This window comes from Fusarium odoratissimum (genome assembly GCF_000260195.1).
Source record: "Fusarium odoratissimum NRRL 54006 unplaced genomic scaffold supercont1.26, whole genome shotgun sequence".
In the NCBI taxonomy this organism is placed as follows: domain Eukaryota; kingdom Fungi; phylum Ascomycota; class Sordariomycetes; order Hypocreales; family Nectriaceae; genus Fusarium; species Fusarium odoratissimum.
Window position 1 is genome coordinate 366,980 of NW_022158710.1, and position 10,388 is coordinate 377,367.

Consider the following 10,388-nt stretch of genomic DNA (forward strand, 5'->3'; position numbering starts at 1 on the left):
CCTTTCCCAAATAGGATAACCAGATATTGCCGAGTCATTTGACATCTCATAACGCTAGCCAAAGGGCGTCCGATACTCGGACACGGGGTTGATAAGAAACCGAAGTTGTTGAAATTGATGGCTTGCCAAGCCTTTAGAGTCATAGACCAAAGGGAGCTTGTGACATCTGTCAAAATTAGTAGATTTCAGGCCGGTAATCCTGTTACAATTTGCCCGAGTTTAGGTGAATAGCTAGCTAACGGTAACTTCTCAAATGGAGATAGGTCAAAATATAATTGAATTCATCTATTCACTAAGTTGAGCTGTTACCATCTAGCCTTCTCAAACAACTCCTTTTGGCTCCAGCAACCCCTCAGATTCCCAGAATTTCTCCAGATCGCGTAAGAAAGCCCACTTCAAGCCTTTTCCAAATCCTCTTTCCTTCCAATCATTCAGACTCTTCGGAAAGTGAGGAACGCCATCGCGTACCGTGGAATCATGAGCAACAACCACAAAGATGTTCTCGTTACAGTCTAGTTCCTGTAGCTGCTTCGTAGTCTTGGCGGCAAGTTCTAGATCCAAGCCAAACGTCAAGTCAAAGAGAGTATCAGTTGGTGCCCTTCCTCGTGATTTTTGCAGTTGATCAAAAGCTTCTCCAGGGCAGAGAACACCATCCTCGTGCGGATGACAAGGATGAGGGCTGATGGTATCTGGCACTGGAAGAAACTTGGAAGGTCGGAAGATGCCTGCGTAGTGACAGATATCTCCCCCCATGAGAATGAAAGTGTCTGGGGAGGTTGTAGTCCTTGCTAGCCCACAGAGGTGACCGACAGCATGCCCGGGACTGTCGAGGAGATAGAATGAACCATCTCCAAAATAGTCAAAGGCGGGGAACTGACCAATCTTGAGAGAGTCTGGACCCTCGAAACTAATCTCACGCAGATTACGATTCCTACCAATGGTAAGCTTTCATAGTCCACATGTTTTAGAACTATACATACGCGTAGTCGCTTTCTTGTATGGGGGACTCTGGGTTCGCAGGGGCTCCTGGTAGCATTGCTTCTTTAAAACCCGGACCAACTACAAGATCTGTGAGATGAGGAAAGCTGGAAGGATCACCGATGTGATCCCAATGCCAATGACTAGAGAGTTTAGTAACTTCAGCCATCAACAGATTCTTTCGGTCGATTGGACTAACCTCCATATCACGGCTTCAATCTCAGTCAAGGGGACACCATTATCCTGCAAGATGTCTGCCACATTCCCCGCTACTTCGATAGTGTACTTAGTAGTCGGCAAGTACTTGACAATAGACGGTGAGTAATTGTCGTAATCTTTTCGAATTCCTAAGTCAAAGACAAGTTTCCTCCCAGACTGGTGCTCAATGAGGAACGATAATGAAGGAGAACTCTTGAATGTTTCAAGGCCAGGTACAGCTGGTGCCATGAATCTCTCAAGAATTGCAGGACCAAAATTGACGGGATTAATGAGCTTGACGGCTTTGATTGCCTCCCCAGGAGGGATCTCAAGGTGCGGTGCTTTCTCTGGAGCCATGTTGTCTTTGTTGGATGTGACTTGGGAAGGTGCCTAGGCCGAGACAAACTTGCTGCTTTTACCAATAGTTTAACTTAAATGTTCTTAGACTGATAACCCCAACCTGAGTTAAGATCAGAATGACACAGATGATTAGAAGATTTTGAACTGTACAAGCTCACGCGTCCATAGGCTGTCACCCCGCAACAATAGCGTCGGGTCCAGGCCATCGGCATAAAGATCGGCAAACCAAAAGCAGAAAAGCTTGCCAAGCCCGTCTAACACAAACAACCCACCCCGGACTCTACCCCAGAATTTTACCCCGTACCATCCAGCGTCAAAGCAAGATTCAATCAAGATAAGTATCGTGCTCTGATCCACTCGAAATGCTCCATCATCATCATCACCATCATTCATCATTCAATCAACAATGTCTGATTCTGAAAAGGGCGCAGCTATCAATCATCGAGAGGAGGCAGACATGACTCCTAAGCAAGGCGTTGAAGTTGACACCGTCCATCAGGATGAGGCCATGAAAGTCCTCGAGGCCTACGGGGGTGATGAGGCCTGGACTGAGGCGGAGGAGAAGAAGTTGCGCCGCAAGATTGATTGGAAGCTTATGCCTGTTCTCTGTGCAACATGTAAGCTGCATGATCGCCGAGCAGGGGATAGAAGCTAATGCTATACAGATGGACTTCAGTACTACGACAAGGCCATGCTTTCCCAAGCAGTATGTCCTGTATCTCCAAGCTTCATGTCGTTGCTAACATATGTTCTCTAAGGCTTTGTTCGGACTCAGAGAAGATCTCGGTCTTCTCACCGGAGATCGATATGCCATGTCGGCTGCCATTTTCTATCTCGGTTTCATCATTGGAGCTTATCCAGCAATGATGCTCGCTCAGCGATATCCTATCGAACGAGTTGCTTCCGGCATTGTCACAATTTGGGGTATCTGCCTCATCCTGACTGTGGTATGCAAGGATTACAAGACACTCTATACACAACGGTTCTTCCTTGGCTTGTTGGAGAGTGGTATCAGCCCTATGTTTATGATGATTGTCGTAAGTCTGCCTGTCTCATACCGGTTGAGTGCTTACTTAGTCTTTCCAGGGAAGTTTCTATAAGAAGAATGAACAAGCAATGCGCATGGGTATCTGGTACTCCTGCACCGGTTACGTCTCGATCATCTCCCCTATCATCAACTACGGATTCGGCCAAATCAACGGAGGAGTATCCTCTTGGCGATACATGTACTACTTCTCCGGCGCCCTGACCATCGTCTGGGGTATCATTCTCGTCTTCGTCCTCCCTCCCGATCCTGTCCGCGCCAAGGGCTTCAACGAGAGAGAAAGATATATCTTGGTTGCGAGACTTAAAACCAATAACTCTGGTGTCCGCAACACTCATCTCAAAGTCGCTCAGATCTGGGAACTCTTGCTTGATCCCAAGTTCTGGATTGTATTCTCTATTGCTTTCTTGTCTATGATTGCCAATGCCCCTATCTCGACTTTCGTCCCTATCATCATCCATGGCTTCGGCTTCAGCACCCTCAACTCGCTGCTGCTTATGATGCCTTGCGGCGCATATGCTGGAACACTTCAGCTTCTGTTCCCTTACCTGGCCTATAAATACAGGAACAACAGGTCCTATCTGGTCTTTATTGCTCAGATGGGCACTGTCCTCGCTGCTTTGTTGCTTTGGCTTCTTCCACTCTCGGCTACTGGGGCTCTCCTATTTGCCGTTTACATCCTCCCATCCGTGGGCGGTGGCTACGCTGTTCTCATGGGTCTGCAAATTGCCAATACTGCGGGATACACCAAGCGCTCCGTCGCCTCGTCTGGTCTCTATATCGGCTACTGTCTCGGTAACTTCGTTGGTCCTCTCTGCTTCAAGAAAGGAGACGCACCTCGCTTTGAGCCCGGTTTTATTGTTGTCGTCGTTACTTCCATTATAGCTGGCCTCCTTGCTCTTGTTTACCGCGTTCTATGCATGTGGTCGAACAGCAAGCGCGACAAGTCTGGTACCACCGAAGGTTTTGATCATGCCTATGAGGATGACCTCACTGATAAGAAGGTAAGTCGTCCGTTGTCACTCAGGGGCTTACGCACTAACAAGTCAGAACATGCAATTCCGCTACATCCTCTAAATGTCACGGTTCGTAAATTTTGTCGAGTTTGGCTCGGAATGAATCTAGTCTTGATTTAGTAAGGTAGTCTATGAGTTTTAATTCAATGTTCGAATGAGATACATATTGAACAATATGGCTATGTTTTCATAACATAGTACACAGCATGCTGCTGCAATCTCTTGTGACAAAATGGTATGAATGTCGTCGCGAAAGCTTACCCTGAAGCAGCGTTGAAATCTGGTTAATGACCTAGACTTAGTGTTATAATTCCCTAAATAACCATACGATTTATGATCAAAACTAAAGCTTAGACCTAAATAGAATAAACTCATCATAAAACTGAAGGAAATGCCTGTGTTCTTCCCCCCAGAGTTATGGAAGGAACGCGTCAAACCGCGGGTGAAAGATACGCCGAACTTAATCTCAGCGGAGCGAAGACGCTACAGGCGCTAACTCCCGCTAAAACCAACGCACCTCCCCCACCCATTGCAACCTGAACCACGACCTCGGCTTCTAAATCTGGGGTTAGTCTGGGGTCCGGAGTCAATCTCGCCTTGGGCCTGCATCGGCATCCAACCTCTTCCTGCCTCACACCGAAACACGATAACCACTCTCTCATCCGGCAATGACAGAACTCGTCGGCAATTGGCTCCACTTCAGTGCACGACAGCCGAAACGAAAGCGCGCTGAAGCTGTTTGTTTCTTTTGTCATTCAAAGAAGATCAAGTGCGATTTGCAGGTCAGTCTCCCCGCTCGCTTCGGGCGTTGATGTGCCGGGCTTTGAGCTGACTGTTCGCAAGAGCCGGACGTCGCAAGGGCAGGCGAAATGCTCTAACTGTGATAACCAAGATCAAGATTGTCATCTTCGGCCGTCACGAAGGGGCAAGCAGCGTCGGAGAGCGTCTACGCAAGCTGAGTGTGGCACTGAATGCGATACTATTGTTGCCGCAGGTAGGTAGCTCTCGGGCGTCACTTGAGCTGTAGTAACACTCAGATTCAAGGTGAAGATGTGGGCGAGAACAATCCAGAGCCACCCGATGCAACAGAAATCGACTTTGATGAGAATGTAATTGACCCAGGGATGGGTGACACGCCAGCGCCTGTGCATGCGACACCAATTCACGTCGCGTTCAACATACCAACAGCTGAGCGCGCTCCTGATGCTGCAGTCAATCATCCGACCAAGTCAAGCACGTCGCCGACAGAAGGCGCTGGCCGCAGTCATGCAGGAGACGTTGACACAGGCTTCCTTCAGATCTACGGGCCTGAGAACCAGCTCGAAGCTGAACAACAGGAACTTGTTGCGAACCTTGAGCTTCGCAATCCGGCATCGGACCCCAGGCAACAGGAGCTGCAACAAAGCTTCTCAGAAACATATTTTGAGTACTGTTACCCATGGTGCCCCGTCCTTGACCACGACACGCTCGACTCTGAGCTGGCTCGATCGCCCATGCTTGCGAATGCCCTTGCACTCGCTGCGAGTCACATACAACCGCCTCTGATACCCCACCAAGGCCCAGCCGCCTACTACGATAAAGCGAGGATGATGTTTTATATGGATGAGGAGCCAGATATACTCACGTCTCTGAAGGCTGTCTCTCTGTTCTACTGGTGGGCTCCTCGTTCACCGTCGACGGCACATCGGCATGCCAGCTGGTGGTGGACCTCCGTCATAATAAGACATGCACAGCAGATGAACATCCACCGTGAGCCGAAACAAGGTAGCGTGGCTTCGAGTGCACTTCACCTGAGTTTGCGTCGGCGATTATGGTGGACTGTGTTTGTAAGTTCTAACGCGTTTGGTGTTGGCCGATGATTGCTAACTAGTCTTCAGGCACGAGAGCGATTGACGTCGCTATGCCAAAGCAAACCCTGCATCATCAACCCCGAAGATATGACTATACAAGAAGTCCAACCGTCAGATTTCCCAAGCGATCCGGCATCACAGAAGAAAGGCCGGATATTCAAGTACTGGGTTCGCCTTTCTGGTATAATGGGCAAAGTTTCCAAAGCACTATCGAAGTCCGTAGACTCCCCCTCAGAAACGGCGACATTCCCGACGGAGCTTAGGCAAGAACTCGTCGCGTGGGTCCAGTCGTTACCTTCAGACCTTCAACTACCAATAGGCTCAAGTCGAACAGAAGGGTTCGATCGGGATGTCCATCAATTGCATCTCCCATACTTGACAACGATCATTGTGATGCATTTACAGAGAACAACACCAGACTTGCCGCAAGCTCTACCGCCCGCTATCTTAGCTGCTTCATGTATCGCAAGGATTCTCAGAGATATCCTGTCGCGTGGAAATGCACGGTTTCTCATGGCGATCACCTGCTGGTACTGCGGTACGGCCTTCATCGCGTTATTACAAGCAAGTCGGATCAAGCAATTCTCCCAAGAAGCGGAAGAGGGACTGGACATTCTGGACCAAGCAGTCGGCCAACTTCAGCAAATGTGGGCTTCTGCCAATGTCATCAGACAAGGCTTTGAACGACTGCGCGCGCTGCCTAGGTCCATGATGCATGCTGGTAGAGGCAGGTCAACGGCGCCCAACGGGTCCAGCGACGCGCCATCGAACGACTTTGACTGGAAGCTTCTGTTTCCGTTTGTGACTAGATCTACAAGTCGGATCGCGGACTGTTTGCTTGCTGATGATGAGTTTGGAACGACAGCTACGGCACTGCCATCGCCCGAGAATGCCGTGTTTCACGAGGACCTGCTTAATCGCTACCATGACTTGCTGGAGCCATTTGTTGATTACAATTTTGACTTTTCAAACATTAATCTTGATATCCTATAGTAATGGAAAGACATTTGGCACAAGCAAATATTATCGCATGGCAAATTGGTCTGTACCTTGTCCTTATGCTTTGTTTGCGGGGTCTGTTATCACAACTCTTTGTTCACCCACGATCCCAATAACAGAATGTATGCAAACTAAATCGCAATCTTGATACGGGGATCTAAATGAAAACTCATAATTTAAGATCTAATGCTATCTTAACCCGAACTGCTGTAAATGGTATCCTACTCCCCAATCAAGCCTCAACACCGAAGCGTCTCCGCCTTCTCAACATACCACGACAAATCGCTCTCCGGATCCATCTCAAACTCTGTGAACCCATTGCCCATGAACCTAAACGGATTCGCCGTGTTATACTCGATCTCAAAGTCCTCCGCACGAATATCCCCAAGCATGCGATTAAACAGATGAGCACTTCCACCAAACAGCGCCGTAACACGTCCATCAACTTTGCCTCGCTTGTACCAACTTGTACAGCCACCACTCCAGACAAGAGTCTTGTGGACTTGATCGCAGTACTTGATGAAGGCGTCGACCTTTTCCTTCTTGGGGACGACGTACTTGATGTCTTCAGTTGACATCTTCTTGATCCACTTGACGAAGTAGTCGCCTGTCCAGTTGAGGGACTCGACGAGGGAGCCGTGGCCGCCGAGACAGTTGGGCCCCATCATCATGAAGTAGTTTGGCATGGAGGGGACGGCGACGGAGATGTAGGCTTCTGGGTCCTCCTTCCATTGCTCGCGGAGATCAATGTTGTTCAAGCCGACGATGGGGTAGCGAGGACGGAAAGAGACGTCAAACCCAGTGGCATATACGACTGACGAATTGTTAGTATCCACTGGTTCTTGGAGAGGAGCGCTGCTACTTACTGACGTCGACCTCATGCTCCTTACCATCAGCAGTCTTGAGGCCCTTCTTCGTAACCTGCGTAATCGCACTATCCGTCAAATGACAGTTCGGTCGCAAGAATGACTCGAGATATCCAGGGCCAGGTGTGATACGACGACAACCCAACTCCCACTTAGGAATAAGCTTGGAACACAGCACAGGATCATGACCAAGCTTCTCGGCCATTTGCTCAGCAGCCATCTTCATACCCCGCTCATTATTCTCGCCCTTTCGGAAGATGTAGAAGGACTTATTTGTGCGCGAGATAATACCCTTGCGGTGTTGAAGATGAAGCTCTGGGTCTTGGAAGCGCGCCTTGTCTTGCTCTGAGTAGCGAGGGTTGGGGTCATCGTCCTCTCTGCCGAGATGCTTTGAGGGCGGGGCTCTGTAGTAGACCCATGCTGGACCACGGACGAAATTTGTGACTTCTGTTCCGGGCAGCTTTGCCATTTGCGGAACAATCTGGATTCCCGATGAACCGTTGCCAACGACAGCGATGCGCTTATTGGAGTAGTCGTAGGAATGATCCCAACTGGCTGAGTGAGTGGTGTGGCCTTCGAAGTCCTTCAGACCGGGGATCTTGGGCCATGATTCGTGACTGAGCAGTTAGTACTTGCATTCAGAGACGTTTCAGTTGTGACTTACACAAGAACTCCTTGCGCCGAGATCAACACGTGGCAGAACTCTTCCCGTTGAATACCCTCATGCTCGACTGTGACCTTCCATTGACCTAGATCATCTAGCCACTCAGCGCCGACAACTCGGGTGTTAAGCTGCAAGTCACGGTCAAGATTCCACTTCTTGACTGTCGCCTTCATATAAGACAAGATATCCCCTCCGCTGGCATAAAATCTCTCCCAGTTGGGATTGGGGTCAAATGGGAATGCCTAAAGGTTGTAAGCACAAGCCGTGATAACCCTCATGGGTAGACGCACGTAAATATGACTTGGTACATCACATTGAACACCAGGGTAATTATTCGCCAACCACGTGCCGCCAATATCGCTGCGCGCCTCAAAGATAGTGTGATCAACAATGTCCTCCATCTCAGGGAAGCGATGTTGGAACTTGTGCGCCATCAACAAACCAGAGAAGCCCGCGCCAATGGTGAACACCTTGATCTTGCGTGGTGTGTAGGCATATTCTTGGCTCAGTGTAAACGGATCTGTTGCATGACCGTTTGTATGGCCGTTACTGAGTCCATTCTTGATGTCACCTAGCTTTGTGACAAGTTCTGGGAGCTCAGTTGCTGGCATTGAAGACAAGTCCTCGGCGGATTGCGCCTTAGTCTCTGGCGACTCAAAGGCAGGCATTGTGACTGATGTTGATGGGGTTGATCTTCAAGGCTACTCAAGATGTTTGTGAGATTGAAGCGATGGCGAGGATGAGATTGATCTTGTAAGTCAGTTCAAAGTGTTGTTGAAGTACTCATGATGCTTAACAATAGGTAAAATAGCTGGTGTTGTCTTTGCCCCATCAGCTCTACCAGCACTGGGCCGGCAAAGCCTCAATCAGGCCATCGCGTTAGCATATCGTGCCTCTTGCGTGGTCATTGCCGAAGTCATCTCCCCCCTCGCCAAGCAAGTTCGGCAAAGTTGTTAGTGTTGTTGATGAATGGCTATCCCGAAACGGTATTGCCGACTGTTAGTGACCAGCTGATGCTGAATGCGGGGTTGCAGCGATATCGCACAGGTACCCGAGCCGGCCAAGCCAAGCTGCGCGACAGTATCTACATACTTAGAGGGAGATAGGGAATAAGAATTGCATTTTGTCAATTTTAGCTCAAGTTTATCTGGTTTACCTAAACTTGTAAAGATCTCCTAAATTATCGTCTTGTTTATTGCTCCACAAGACACCATCGCCACCAATCCCAAGCCCACCAAGCTCACTTACACCATGACTGTGAACCGCTATGCTTACAATGGCCCAATCGACCACACAATCGCGCCCCAACTCGAGAATATTCGAGGCAAGTCGGTGATTATCACAGGCGGCGCCAATGGCATGGGTGAAGCCTTTGTACGAGACTTCGTCGCTGCTGGTGCCTGGGTAACATTCGCCGACGTCAATGAAGAGCGCGGCAAAACAGTTGAAGCAGAGCTTAACGCCGACGGCCAAAAATGTGCCTTCATCAAGTGCGACATCAGAGATTGGGATCAACAAAAGGCCATGTTCGAAAAGGCCAAAACTCAAAGCCCAAGTAACTCGGTTGATGTTGTCATCGCGAATGCTGGCATTTCTCGAAGTTCTGGAGATAGCTTGTGGAATCTAGATGGTGTGTACTCACTGAACCACCTGGAAGCTTAGTGGAGGAGCCCTGAACTGACCACGCAGACCCCAACGGTGAACCGACAAAGCCCGACCTGAACATTGTTCGTGTCAACATAGACGGGACATTTTACACATGGAAGCTTGCGGTTCATTATTTCCGGAAGCAACCAGTGAGCGAAGAACGAGACCGGTGTTTCATTATTACTGGTAGCATGGTAGCATGGATCGACTCTCCAGTAAGTTCCTGATGAGGCCCTGCCAGACTTTGAGGGCGCCCATCAACAACAACCAGACTTTAAAGCTGACTGATATGTGGCAGGGCAACTGGGAATATACTGGAACGAAATATGCGCTGAGAGGCTTCATGAGAACAGTCCGAAGATCAAGCCACGAGCAGTCTATCCGCATAAACTATGTCGCACCCTGCTGGATCAAGAGCGCTATTCGAACAGCCGAATACGAGAAGTGGCTGGTAGACCGCGGTGTGGAGTTTGGTGAACAGAAGGATGTTTCCAGCTGCATGTTGAGAATTGCAACTGATAGGAGCATCAATGGTGAGTACAAGAGACGTCGTTGCGTTGGTAAGAATGCTAATGGCCACCACAGGTCGCTCTTTGATGATCACACCCCGCTCCATTGCAAAGGAGGGTTTCGTAGATATTGACAGAGAGGACTATAAGGATACACCCGAAGATGAGTACCTGAAGAAGGTCCAAGCATCACAGCTGGTAATTATTGAAGACAAATGGTTGGACTCATTCAAAGTCCGAGTATATAAAGAATAGT

The 10,388-nt window shown here is 49.1% G+C and overlaps 5 protein-coding genes across 6 annotated transcripts; 3 read left to right on the plus strand and 2 right to left on the minus strand.

The window, feature by feature from the left end:
• Nucleotides 1-260: 260 nt before the first annotated feature.
• Nucleotides 261-1,683, minus strand: FOIG_12416 (uncharacterized protein). The gene is made up of 3 exons (XM_031213319.1): nucleotides 1,178-1,683; nucleotides 981-1,121; nucleotides 261-931 (listed from the first exon to the last, which is right to left on the minus strand). Exons 1-3 carry the CDS (start codon nucleotides 1,531-1,533, stop codon nucleotides 322-324), a joined length of 1,107 nt encoding a protein of 368 aa, XP_031057064.1. The 5' UTR covers nucleotides 1,534-1,683; the 3' UTR covers nucleotides 261-321.
• Nucleotides 1,684-1,822: 139 nt separating this feature from the next.
• On the plus strand, nucleotides 1,823-3,781 carry FOIG_12417 (uncharacterized protein). Its single transcript, XM_031213320.1, has 5 exons — nucleotides 1,823-2,153; nucleotides 2,202-2,242; nucleotides 2,295-2,573; nucleotides 2,623-3,585; nucleotides 3,632-3,781. Exons 1-5 carry the CDS (start codon nucleotides 1,943-1,945, stop codon nucleotides 3,656-3,658), a joined length of 1,521 nt encoding a protein of 506 aa, XP_031057065.1. The 5' UTR covers nucleotides 1,823-1,942; the 3' UTR covers nucleotides 3,659-3,781.
• Nucleotides 3,782-4,227: 446 nt separating this feature from the next.
• On the plus strand, nucleotides 4,228-6,572 carry FOIG_12418 (uncharacterized protein). 2 transcript variants are annotated; one of them, XM_031213321.1, is made up of 4 exons: nucleotides 4,228-4,379; nucleotides 4,441-4,591; nucleotides 4,642-5,423; nucleotides 5,475-6,572. In XM_031213321.1, the coding sequence occupies exons 1-4, from the start codon at nucleotides 4,266-4,268 to the stop codon at nucleotides 6,438-6,440; spliced, it is 2,013 nt and encodes a 670-aa protein (XP_031057066.1). In that variant the 5' UTR covers nucleotides 4,228-4,265; the 3' UTR covers nucleotides 6,441-6,572. The 2 variants fall into 2 exon arrangements, with proteins under 2 accessions (XP_031057066.1, XP_031057067.1); XM_031213322.1 differs by lacking the exon at nucleotides 4,228-4,379 and having other exon boundaries at nucleotides 4,414-4,591.
• Nucleotides 6,573-6,597: 25 nt separating this feature from the next.
• Nucleotides 6,598-8,879, minus strand: FOIG_12419 (uncharacterized protein). Its single transcript, XM_031213323.1, has 4 exons — nucleotides 8,267-8,879; nucleotides 7,977-8,218; nucleotides 7,313-7,929; nucleotides 6,598-7,260 (listed from the first exon to the last, which is right to left on the minus strand). Exons 1-4 carry the CDS (start codon nucleotides 8,642-8,644, stop codon nucleotides 6,686-6,688), a joined length of 1,812 nt encoding a protein of 603 aa, XP_031057068.1. The 5' UTR covers nucleotides 8,645-8,879; the 3' UTR covers nucleotides 6,598-6,685.
• Nucleotides 8,880-9,122: 243 nt separating this feature from the next.
• Nucleotides 9,123-10,387, plus strand: FOIG_12420 (uncharacterized protein; the record flags this gene model as incomplete). Its single annotated transcript, XM_031213324.1, has 4 exons — nucleotides 9,123-9,606; nucleotides 9,666-9,838; nucleotides 9,922-10,156; nucleotides 10,209-10,387. The coding sequence occupies exons 1-4, from the start codon at nucleotides 9,228-9,230 to the stop codon at nucleotides 10,385-10,387; spliced, it is 966 nt and encodes a 321-aa protein (XP_031057069.1). The 5' UTR covers nucleotides 9,123-9,227.
• Between the last annotated feature and the right edge of the window lies 1 nt (nucleotide 10,388).

What these genes read in the sequence shown, in the direction of transcription:
- FOIG_12416 (XM_031213319.1), bottom strand. Translation starts at nt 1,533, where the DNA reads ATGGCTCCAGAGAAAGCACCGCACCTTGAGATCCCTCCTGGGGAGGCA. An exon ending in ATTGAAGCCGTGATATGGAG is followed by an intron (nt 1,122 to 1,177) that starts GTTAGTCCAATC and finishes TAAACTCTCTAG; the next exon opens with TCATTGGCATTGGGATCACA. An exon ending in ATACAAGAAAGCGACTACGC is followed by an intron (nt 932 to 980) that starts GTATGTATAGTT and finishes TACCATTGGTAG; the next exon opens with GAATCGTAATCTGCGTGAGA.
- FOIG_12417 (XM_031213320.1), top strand. Translation starts at nt 1,943, where the DNA reads ATGTCTGATTCTGAAAAGGGCGCAGCTATCAATCATCGAGAGGAGGCA. An exon ending in GCCTGTTCTCTGTGCAACAT is followed by an intron (nt 2,154 to 2,201) that starts GTAAGCTGCATG and finishes AATGCTATACAG; the next exon opens with ATGGACTTCAGTACTACGAC. An exon ending in AGGCCATGCTTTCCCAAGCA is followed by an intron (nt 2,243 to 2,294) that starts GTATGTCCTGTA and finishes ATGTTCTCTAAG; the next exon opens with GCTTTGTTCGGACTCAGAGA.
- FOIG_12418 (XM_031213321.1), top strand. Translation starts at nt 4,266, where the DNA reads ATGACAGAACTCGTCGGCAATTGGCTCCACTTCAGTGCACGACAGCCG. An exon ending in AGATCAAGTGCGATTTGCAG is followed by an intron (nt 4,380 to 4,440) that starts GTCAGTCTCCCC and finishes ACTGTTCGCAAG; the next exon opens with AGCCGGACGTCGCAAGGGCA. An exon ending in GATTATGGTGGACTGTGTTT is followed by an intron (nt 5,424 to 5,474) that starts GTAAGTTCTAAC and finishes ACTAGTCTTCAG; the next exon opens with GCACGAGAGCGATTGACGTC.
- FOIG_12419 (XM_031213323.1), bottom strand. Translation starts at nt 8,644, where the DNA reads ATGCCTGCCTTTGAGTCGCCAGAGACTAAGGCGCAATCCGCCGAGGAC. An exon ending in ATGTACCAAGTCATATTTAC is followed by an intron (nt 8,219 to 8,266) that starts GTGCGTCTACCC and finishes TACAACCTTTAG; the next exon opens with GCATTCCCATTTGACCCCAA. An exon ending in TCGGCGCAAGGAGTTCTTGT is followed by an intron (nt 7,930 to 7,976) that starts GTAAGTCACAAC and finishes CTAACTGCTCAG; the next exon opens with TCACGAATCATGGCCCAAGA.